Source organism: Neopelma chrysocephalum, unplaced genomic scaffold, assembly GCF_003984885.1.
Source record: "Neopelma chrysocephalum unplaced genomic scaffold, ASM398488v2 Primary Assembly neopelma1_96511, whole genome shotgun sequence".
Classification (NCBI taxonomy): Eukaryota; Metazoa; Chordata; class Aves; order Passeriformes; family Pipridae; genus Neopelma; species Neopelma chrysocephalum.
Genome location: NW_020925157.1, coordinates 230834 through 242238, shown reverse-complemented (window position 1 = coordinate 242238; position 11405 = coordinate 230834). Strand labels below are relative to the sequence as shown.

The window sequence follows — 11405 nt, the reverse complement described above, 5'->3', positions numbered from 1 at the left end:
TTCATTACATCTGCTGGGTTTTGACAGATTCCAGTTTTAAATCCCCAAGCTATCTCAAATACAGTGTTTATTTGCAGACTGGCCCTAGTGAGGAAGTAAAAGATGCCTCTTCTAGCATTCACTATAAAAACTGCAAGAATGAAGATGCTAATACTATTTATTTATTTATTTATTTTAAGGAAGCAATTCTGTGAGTGCCAGAGCTAGCAAACAAGGGTACGTGCAAGGACTAGTGAAAGGAGTTCATTTGACTCTCAAGATGTAGCTCAGAAACTATTTTGCTCCTCTTTTGATCTCATTGCTAAACTGCCACACAGTTTAGCAATGTTTGTGTAACTGTGAAGTTACACAAATCTGTAACTTCATTCTCATTCCTGCTTCCTGCTAGTGAGTAGGTGCTTTATCAGGTTAGCCAAGTGCCTCCTGGGGCAGTATAAGCATACTTGATCCTGCCCAAGTGCAGGCACATAAATTAGACAGTCTTTTACCACTCCCTCTCCCACCCTGTGTGTCCAAATCCATGATACTTAGTGGTGCAGGGAATTGTACTGGTAAATCACAGATCTAGATTAATTGTCATGAAAAACATGGTATGTGTTGTGCATATTTGATTTGCTTCAGTTCAGCTGAAGTTGTCAGGTATGTTATTGTTTTTTTCGGCTTAAAGGGGAATTAGAAGTGAAGTCATTTGTTTTCAGAGAAGATATGACAAGTCTGACAGCATTGAGCCCATGATGCTCTTAACCTTTTGGAATTGTTTACTAACTGCCTGAGCAGAAGAAAAGATGTTTAAGCAGATGGTTTTCGGCAAAGTCTCAACAGATAGAAACATAAGTGTTATCCCATTACCTGAATCTAAGAGCACAGCCTTTGGGAGCAGCTCAGATCTTACAGTTATGGAATAAGATGTTGTTCAGGTGGTGTTACCATACATGAAACTAGTGCTTTGAACTGTTATCGTAAGAACTGTCTTATTGTTACATTGAGCTGACTTATTGTGCTGGTTTAAAAGCTAACCAGCAGGGGAAATGAACTCAACTCAAAAGAGAGATTATAAGTCAGAATAACAATTTAATAAAATAATACAATAAGTACGATTATACAGACAAACAATTGGTTTTAACCCACAAAACCCAAATGTATAACCCAGCACCCTGGGGCATGAACAAAAGTGGTGTTCCTTGGCCCCCCCCCGAGTCCAAAGTAAAGGGAGAGGGGAAAAAAAAAAACTGCTGGTGGGAGAGCTGTTGCAGTCTGGTCAAAAGTGGTGATTGCAGTTCATTTGAGGGTGGTGGTCTCAGTCTGGTTGAAAGCGGTGAGCTGCAGTCTGGTTGAGAGCGGTGGTCTGCAGTCTTCCTCTGGATCCCACGAGAGGTGCCAAGGTTCCGAAACTCCCAGTTTATATATTCTCCAGTTCAGGCGGGAGTGCTCAGTCCCTCCCTCAGAGCAGGGAATTCCATAAAAGGGCATGAGCATGCTCAGTCCCTCTCTCAGAGAGGGGAATTCCATAAAAGGGTATCAGAGCGGGGAATTCCATAAAAGGGTATGAGGACAGGAACATCTTCCTACCTCGCAGACCTCTACTGACAACAGTTTCTGGGAAATGGCATGGAAGGCTATAGAATACACAGTTTTGGGCTACACCCATCCAGTGATGAATTGGTCCCAGTTGTTCTAACTAGGACATTATCATCTGCAAAAAAGCATTAGTTACAAAAGGAAATGTCATGTTGCTGTGAAGAAGTGCACATGATATCAATGTGTATGAAAGAGTCATTCTCTCTGTTTTTTTTTCTATTTACTGCTTTTACCCGACCCTTCCCTATCCTTGCCCAGGCTGTTTTTGACCAAATTTGAGGGCTGCTCTTACTGTCCCACCCTGTCACTTCCTAGACACACGATTATCAGCAAAGAGAAACTGTGCTGCTGCAAAGGGAGGAAAACAATAGGTTTTGTTTGTTTGTTTTTTAAACATCAGAGGAGAAACATTGTACTGTGGAAAACCTACAGTTGTCCTGTAGTATGTCCTAAACCTCACTTTCCATGTGTCAAAAAGCATCAAATATACATGACAATGCTTGTTACTGAACTAAGATATTTTTCTTGTAAGGCTCTCATATGTCGCTGTTGAGACGGTCAAAGCAACATAGAATCTTCTTCCAAAGTAGGGACAGGATAGCAAAAAGGTTGGAAGATTTTTATTGCAACAGGTTGCAGACATTTATACTTTTTACACAACACACATGTCAACTTACTGTTGGTGCCTTCATGTAAACATACATCAGGCCATACACATGTCAATCTACTATTGCTACTCTCATGTATACATACATCAGGATTGGTTGCAAAATAGCAAAGTCATGCTTATACAGCTTTTGCCGAGTCATGATGATCTGGTTCGAGCAGAGTCACGGTGACTTGCAGAAAGTCCAGGAAGTCTGTTTTTCTACTTCCTGTCTTCCATCTTCTTACTTCCTTTCGACAAACCTGTTGTTAACCCCGACAATTCCCCCTTTTTTTGTATTTATGCCACAAAGATGGCCTTGATAGGCCCCTTGCAACAGGCTGATCAAGCAAGGCATCAGCATTGACAACTCCTGATTCAAAGTTAAGAAGACATGCCGCATCCTGTAATAAGGATGAATAACAACATTTCACCAAGTTTGCACACATATATATCTATATAGTCTCTTTCTCTCATACTGTCTATTTCCAGTCAGTCATTGGTGGCCCCCTCAGTCATTCTTCACTCACACACAACCGGAATTTCCATTATACTTCCACATTTCAATTACACATTTTAACTTTCAGGTAGTTATTGGCTATGTACTTTCCAGTTTGTCATTTTTGGTAGTCACATTTAACAACTGTACCTGGTTTGAAGAGGAATTATTATAAGGCCTAACAAACAAAGTGAGATCTATTCTGAGATAGCATTTGTTTATGCGCATATATAGTTTTTTTCCCCTTTTTTTTTTGTATTTAAAAATGTTCATTTCATGTGTAAAATGTTTTTCTGATAATAACTTGTTCTATGAGTGAGGTAGAAACATATTTGTAAAAACAATGTTATTTGAGTTTAAAGAACATAAAAAAGTAATGTCCGTTACACTTTTAATTTCTGACTGAAATGCACTTAAGTTGGTTCATAACTTAAATTCTATTGCTATGACTATTATCAGTTATCATTCAAAGTAGTATTGCATCAGAAAACACACCATGCATCTTTATGTTTTCAGAGAAATTCACCCGTATTTGTCATTTCTAGCTATATCTCAAAGGTGCACTAAATTTACAGTTTTATGGCTTTAGTTGTATGCTTTGTCTATATGAACGCTGAGAACATAAGAGAACTAAATTGACAGTAGCTTTGTTATGTTCTGCCAGTTAAAGAATTTATCAAAAAATTGAGGTCACACCATTCAGCTGAGAATTGCTCAAAATTTTGGAAATTTTCAGAAATTCAAGTACACAAACACTAGCTGCAACTTGTCAGAAATACCAGATAAATTAAGTTGGTTGCATTTTATTAGTCTATTAGCTGGTGTTCACACAGCTCCCTGTAAATTCTTTTTCTCACTCGGGGCATATCTTCTTGGGAGAACTGAAAAGGCTGGTCTAAGGCGAGGCACTTGCAGTACTGGAGCACAAAAACTCCACAATCACTGTCATTTTTCTGTTGTGGAATGCACTTTGTCACAGCAGTCTGCCAACCTTGAAGGATCTCAGGGTGATTCTTGTCTTTTGCTTCAGTCAGCAAATACTGTTGAATGTTCTCCACACAAAACTGAAAATGAACGCCTTGGGAATTATAAAATGAAATAATTTGACTGGGGATGTTCACAGCAATGAGGGACCAGTGGACGTCCAGGTGAATAGGAATTAATAAGAGAGTTTTTTTAATAAGTCTACCTTTTTAGTCCATCGTTTTACCCCATTATATCCTTTGGTTGCGAGCTGTTCATGAAAAAAACTGTTAAAGAAATGAACTTTTTCAGGAACTGCATCCATTATGAGTTCACCATACATGTTAATTATTTGGTCATTCAGCCAGTTTTGGCCTTCCAGTGTAGTTAAATCATCCATATCCAGTATGTGTTTATTATAGGAGACTTGGAAATTGTAAGTGGAGGGTTTTGGATGTTTTTCTTGATATTTCATGATTTCTCTGGTGATAAAAGGTTTTCTATGGGAGAAATCTTCATTAGACTTCTTTCAATCTCTCCAGAACATCTTTTTCACAGTGGTATTAAACTGCCATATTTCTTTATAACTTCATCTAGGAATTTATAAAACCACGTTGCTAATTGCTCATCAGTTACCCGAGAAGTTTTCTGACTGTTCCTTTTGTCTCCCTTGTGAGTTCCTGATTTCAGTCCTGTGCTTTCTGGTGAAGGTTTTTCGAGAGGATTTTTACAGTAAGGGTGATCTAGTAATATTGAATTAAAAATGTTTAAGGAGCCTTCTATTTCTCTTTGGTTAGGGCTATTTTCATTTTGTGTTGACTCTATGGATAAGAGTCCATTTGTATGATTGGATAAAATATATTTTTATCTCTTTTATTTTTCACACACAACTTGGGATTTGAACAGTATTTCTAATATTGGTCGTTCATTAGGATATCTTCTAGTCTGGATCTCATTTTCACAGGAACACTGTAAGTGCCAGTTGGTTCAGTTACATTCCCGAGGTTGTCACTGAAGGTGACGGTGCTGTCAGTGAGGTCGAGGGTGGTGGTGGTGCAGGACAGGTTTGAGTGGTGTGGCATCATGTTTTGGGTGTAGTTGTCCAGCACAGGCTCTTGTTTGATGACTGTGTTGATCATATCAGGGGAGTAAAGGTTTGTAGATGGAACAAGGGATGGTCCATATGCTTGAGTTTGCATCTCAAGTTTCTGTATTCTGAGCAGCAGGTGGTTGTTGGCATGTTCTAGTTTCTTCAGGTTGTTTTCTAGCTTTTTGGTGCACTGCAGGTCTCTTTGCAGTTTACGGATGTAATCCACTGAGGCTTTTAGGATCGTTGTCTTATCCCAGCATATATTTGGGTCATTGAGTATCAAAGTTCTTTTAAATGATTATTAATACTAAATCTTCTTCTTCGTTCATTCAAGTTGTGGTTGTCTTTCTTTTGTTTCTCTTTAACTAACGCTCTTGCTTCTCAGTCTGTGAGCTCTCTTTTTACATTAGGAAGATTAGTTGGACATGAGTTGCTGATGTTTAGTTCTGGAGGAGGCATGCTTTGGTTGTCATGAAGGTCAATTAAATCACTAGACACAGGCAACGTATTTGTCATTTCTAATGTAAGGATTCACAGTAATTTATAGGGCAGAATTCTGTCTCTCTGGATGCAAAAGAATGAAACTGGAGAACAATCACGTCCCCCCAGATATAAGCAGTGTTATCTAGCTTTCAGGTTGCTTTAAACCAGGATTCCGCCCATAGGAGCATGCCAGGGGATTAGGGATGCTTCTTGGGAAAGTAGCAGTAGCTTTGGTCTAGGGTTGTTACTCGATAACAGGGACACACTTCTGTTGCTTAACACAGAGACTAGAACAGATGCAGTTCAAGTCAATTTTAGATACCTTTAAAATTGTTCATATTCGTATTTTATAGAATCTGAGCAACGTAGAATTTGTTTTTTGAATTCTTAAATATAATAAACCTAAACAAATCAATGCAAGGCTGTAATTAATAATCAGTTGTGTTTTATTTTTGAGTTTTTTATTGGTGCTATTATCTTTTCTAGTAAAATACTTTTGGGTGAAAGAATATTTGTACTTTTTTGTTTCTCTTAGAAAACTTCATAGTTCTGAAAGTATTAGAGTTTTTTAGAATGTTTTCTGGTTTTCAGCAGCAATTTGCATTAAAAAATTGACTAAGAAACAATTTCTACCTCTCAGTCTTTTTGGCATATGCTTTACGGAGAAGAGAATAGAAAAATTAAGTTTATATAGTTTTGTTTCTTGCTTGTTGCTATAAAAGGTAGAAAAGATTTTGATTTCTTCTACTCACTTACTAAGCAACAGTTTAAAATTAAAAGGTTGTGATGCCTTAAGCCCCTAATGGTTTTTTATTTTTCTAATATTTGTAACCCTTATAAGTTTTATAAGTAGTAGAAGTAGATTTTAAAAGCAGCAGCCCTTATCCCTCTACCCTGTAGCACCCTTCGTTTACACATTCCTTAACCCTCTTACTCCATTCCATGTACCCTATATCGCTCCTACCCCCGAATCCAGTAATGTTTAGTCTCTTGTCAAGGCAAGGCCTGTTCTGTTTAGAGAATGCTTGTATCTTGACCTAAACCGCAGAACAGTCAAGAACTAGGTGACTCTGTACCCTCTGTGCCCTGAAGAAGATGAGGATTGATGAAGAGAGGGTCTCAAAGCCCCCAGCCCCAATTCCCAGGGGGTGGGCCAGGGGGTGGATCAGGGCAAAAGTAACAGGGTGGACACACTTGGGATTGGACAGATATTGTTATAAAATGTAACATCTCAGGCACAGCCTGCGCGCGCGTGCGTCATGTAACATCTTTTGCCTTGGCACAATTAAACCCTTTCCTTATCTCACCCTCAATTAACTGCTTCTGAGTTTTTTCTTAGCACCAGTTGAGCAGGCATCAGTTGTTAGGCAATTCTCTGTATTATCTCCTTAGATTTTATCTCTCTCTTCATAAAGGTGGAAACTTCAAGCTAGAAACGGTTTATTTTTTCCTTTTTTCTCTGGCAAAAACTGCCTTCGTCAAATATGATATTTTGGAGCTAGGTATTTTACTAAATTAGTCTACCTTAAAGCTTCTCTAGTAATCTCTAAAAAGTTGTCTGTAAAATACAGAAGCAACGAGTGTTTACACAGTTGTCTGCGCAGGGGGAAAGGAGGGGGAAGACAGCGCAGCTGTACTTCTGCTTTGCTCCAGTGGAAAGCTGCTCCTCCTTACACACTGTGGAATTTCTTATCAGTAGTCACTAAAAAAACTTTAAAAACTCTACTTCTCTATTACATTTATGCATGTATCTTAAAACAATTTTGGCTATTTAGATAAACAACTTCAAAAAACAGTTAGTAAGACCATCTTATGAATCTGTAAGATAATTTCTTTCTTTAATCAGAAGGTTACAAAGTTATAGTTTCTATAAAGCAGGAGAGTTTTACTTCTTCCCTAGCTCCCCGAGAAATTGGTATTTTAAACTTGTCATGGATTCAGTTGGGGGAGGTTTGGGCTCTTGTTTGGTTGTTAAGCAACAAATTGTCTTTACTGTGTGAAATACACTTTATTTCTCTCCCTGGTAAAGCTGAATTTTGCAAGGGAGGGTTTTTTTACTTTTTCTTTTTTCTTTTGGCAAAAAACTTTGTTCGCTTCTTCACATATACACACACACGCAATAACATTAATAACATTGTGAGCTCACAAAAACACATTTGACAGACACTAGAGTTAACACGAGAATTAACAGAAATGTGAGAAGGTAGCTTTTTAGTCTGCCCCCCCTTCTCTTCCCCCCGCCGCTTGTACGTGGCAGGGATTGTCTTCTTCAGGTTTTCATTACATTAAACTTAATCTTTTGCATATCTTATGTGTTTTGCCCTACACACATTGTGAAACTGAAACAGTCAATTAGTACATGAACAAAGAACAGATAATTCAGGCTGCAAAGAAGCAAGAAAAGAAGGTGGGTGCCGATGGCTCGTACCCGCTTTCTAGTTTTCTGTCTCTCTCCATTCGCCTATACGTCTTGATTTGAATTTCTTTCCTTAGTTATTTCTCATCGGAGTCATTTGGTGGAAAAACTGTTTTTCTTTTCTTTCTGCCTTCAGGAGTGAATTGGTAGGTTTTTCTACATTTTTCTGGCTTGGAGGCTTACGTTTTCAGTACACTGGTAGCCTGCTTATCTTTCTAGGTAGTTGCGTCTCAGAGTTTGGTTCTTATGTGAATTATTGCATAGATTGCTGCCCCCTGCACGCTTCCAAATTTTTCAAAGTTTCACAAGCGTCAGGCAGACACATGAAATGCAACTTAACGTAGTAGTTTCAAAGTCTTATTTTTTCAGCACCTTAACAGTAAATGTCGTAATTCAAAACTGTTAACTTTGACACTCCTACGATTAAGGAGGGTTTTCCATGTAGATAAAACTACATTTCTGTCTTTAGTTATATGTTGTCCCATTGTTAAAAGTTTTTGTTCCCGGTGGCACTCCCCCGATAGCTTACCTAATGAGGGGTCGATAAAGTCTCAGATCCGGATCTTTTAGTGGAATCCCACCTCTCCCAAAGCTTCACTGGGTGCTGTCCCCCTCGTGCGTTGACCCATGAGTCCTCTCTCTCTAGGAGGGAAATCGCTGCTCTTTCTCTAGGAGAGAAGTTACTGCAAAACTCCCTCTCAGAGAGGAATCTTCAAAATCTTTCTCTCTTGGAGAAAAAATCCCTTCGAACTCTCTCTCGGAGATAAATCTTCTTCAGCGCAGCAATCACGTCGGCGGCACCAAATGTCGCTGTTAAGTTGAGACGACCAAAGTGACATAGAATCTTCTTCCAAAGTAGGGACAGGATAGCAAAAAGGTTGGAAGATTTTTATTGCAACAGGTTGCAGACATTTATATTTTTTACACAACACACATGTCAACTTACTATTGGTGCCTTCATGTAAACATACATCAGGTCATACACATGTCAATCTACTATTGGTGGTCTCATGTTTACATACATCAGAATTGGCTGCAAAATAGCAAAGTCATGCTTATACAGCTTTTGCCGAGTCATGATGATCTGGCTAAAGCAGAGTCACAGTGACTTGCAGAAAGTCCAGGAAGTCTGTTTTTGTACTTCCCATCTTCCATCTTCTTACTTCCTTTCAACAAACCTGTTGTTAACCCCGACACTCATAAGGTTAGGAGATAGCCCTGTTGTTGTATTTTTCTGAATTTAATCTTGAATGGAGCATTTTATGCTTAGCACTTTTAAAACACGGCATGTTGATATTTCCTATCCTTGTTTAGTATCTGCTTTGTCATTCTGTATCAACTTCCTTAAGAGATTTTTCACTTTGGAGACTGATATGAAACATGTAAACAAAATGAAATATCAAAGTAGTTTGAGCTTACCTACACTAGGAGCAAGGATTTTCCCTGGATACCACTCAGCTAGGGCTGAAATCACTGCTACATGTGGCATTTGTGGAATGCCCAAACAAGAAGCAACCCCATCACTCTTGTTTCAGATGAGCCATTAATATGGTAGCAACATCACTTTTAATCTGGAGGGTAGAATGCTTGTGGTTTTGGTATCTATCTGATTTTGCTTATGCAGGCAATAAAACTAGAACCAAGTTCAACATGCATTTGGCTATTGGTTAGACACTGCTGAATGGCACTCTGCATGCCCCATGGTTCATGCTGCCATCCTGTGAAATGGTAGTGTCCACTTCAGCCAAGGGGAGCTGATAGGACAAAGGCATGAACAGCTTGAGCAAGAGCCATGATGATGGTGCCTACTCTCTTCTCAGAGAGGATAGCAGTTTGAGAAGCCAAGGTAAAGTGTAAGAACTGTGTTTGAACTCCAACCATGTTCAAAATGTAACAGATAAAGCAGACAAAGCCAAGGAGCACGACAGTGCTGGCATAGTACTTGCTATTGTGTGTCAAGTGCCAGAGAAAGAGTTTTAACTTTCTTTAACTAACTTTAACATTTAACTTAATGAGACATAGCAATAAACACAGGAGAGCTTTTTTCCTGCTCTGTTAAGACTATAATAACATCATGCATGATAAGGCATCTTCAAGAGAGCTCTACTAGCCAAACATGGTTGCTTTACCTGCACTGAACAGATCACCTGTCAGTAGTCACATATGACTGTATAGGACACAGTTTTCACCGCTCACTAACCAAAAAAGGTTCCCAGTTTCATTACAAAGTTTATCATCTGCTTTCCTTTTCAAGAACATCTAGGTCATAATGATTATAGGTCAGACTTTGGCTTATCCTCCAAACAAGATCACAGCACACAGATGTCAGGGTTTAAGCCCAGCTGGCAACTAAGCACCACTCAGCCACTCACTCACTGTCCCCCCAGTGGGATGGGGCAGAGAATTAGAAGAGTAAAAGTAGGAAAACTCATGGGTTGAGATAAAGGCAGTTTAATAGGGAAAGCAAAAGCCGCACATGGAAGCAAAGCAAAACAAGGAATTCATTCGCTACTCCCCATAGGCAGGCAGGTGTTCAACCACCTCCAGGAAAGCAGGACTCCATCATGCATAACGGTTACTTGGGAAGACAAATGCCATAACTCTGAAATCCCCCCTTCCTTCTTCTTCCCACAGCTTTTTATTGCTGAGCATGACATCGTATGGTATGGAACATCCCTTTGGTCAGTTGGGATCAGCTGTCCCAGCTGTCTCTCCTCCCAACTTCTTGTGCACCTCCAACCTACTCACTGACAGGGCAGTGTGAAAAGCAGAAAAGGCCTTGACTATGTAAGCACTGCTCAACAATAGCTAAAACATCCTTGTATTATCAACACTGCTTTCATCACAAATCTAAAACATAGCCCCATGCTAGCTACTATGAAGAAATTTAACTCTATCCCAGCCAAACCCAGTACACTGTGACAGGGACTTCAGGATACTACTCACAAGCTTTTCACTCAATAACAAAGTGCAGGTTGGAAGGGACCTCTGAGGTCACACTTCTATGTCCTCCAACTCAAACCCTGTCCCACTGGACCAGGTTGCTCAGGACATTCTTCAGTCAAGTTTTTAATATCCCCAAAGATTCAGACTCCACACACCCTCTGAAAAACCTGTTCCACTGTTTGACAGCATTTTTTTTTCTCCTTGTACCTAATTGGGACTTCCTGTGTTGTAATTTATGTCCTTTGCCTCTTGTCCTATCACTGTGCACCTCTGAGAAGAGTCTGTCTTCTCTATATTCTCCCATTATGTAGCTGTAGACAGTCATAAAGTCTCCTCCTTACCCTTCTCCTCCCAAGGCTGAGCAAAAAAATTTAGATTTATGATGATTTGGCCAAGTTTTTCAGAGGTATAAACAAGTGAACAAAAATAAAAGAAAATGTCACATGGGAAATTGTTGAGTCCCTCTTCCTAAACCAGAAGGAGGGACAGCCATGGACTGCAATGGGACATGGATAAAATACAGAAAAGCCTTTTACCAACTCTCAAGTAACTCTACCTGTAACCATTTTTGGAACCAAACATGTTAGCCATTACATCGCAAAATGCCATTTGTATTCTCACTTGAACATGTCTGCTGTACTATTGTGTTTCCTACCATGTGTCCTAAGAGGGTTTTTTACTTTACATCACTTCTTTTATTTGGCTGGCGGGAAACTTCCGCGCCGCGCGCACGGAGCTCCGCGCCTGGCCGGTAGCCCTGCACACGCCATGCGGGACCCCGCTC

At 39.6% G+C, this 11405-nt stretch overlaps 1 protein-coding gene and 1 pseudogene across 1 annotated transcript; both read right to left on the bottom strand.

Annotated features, from left to right (window-relative positions):
• Nucleotides 1–3527: 3527 nt before the first annotated feature.
• LOC113981370 (sentrin-specific protease 5-like) lies at nucleotides 3528–4315 on the bottom strand. The gene is given in 5 exon segments (XM_027708724.1): nucleotides 3528–3894; nucleotides 3897–4207; nucleotides 4209–4241; nucleotides 4243–4279; nucleotides 4312–4315. Coding segments are annotated over 5 exon segments (750 nt in total). The 3' UTR covers nucleotides 3528–3529.
• Nucleotides 4316–4592: 277 nt separating this feature from the next.
• Nucleotides 4593–11405, bottom strand: part of LOC113981369 — a 31564-nt pseudogene continuing 24751 nt past the window's right edge.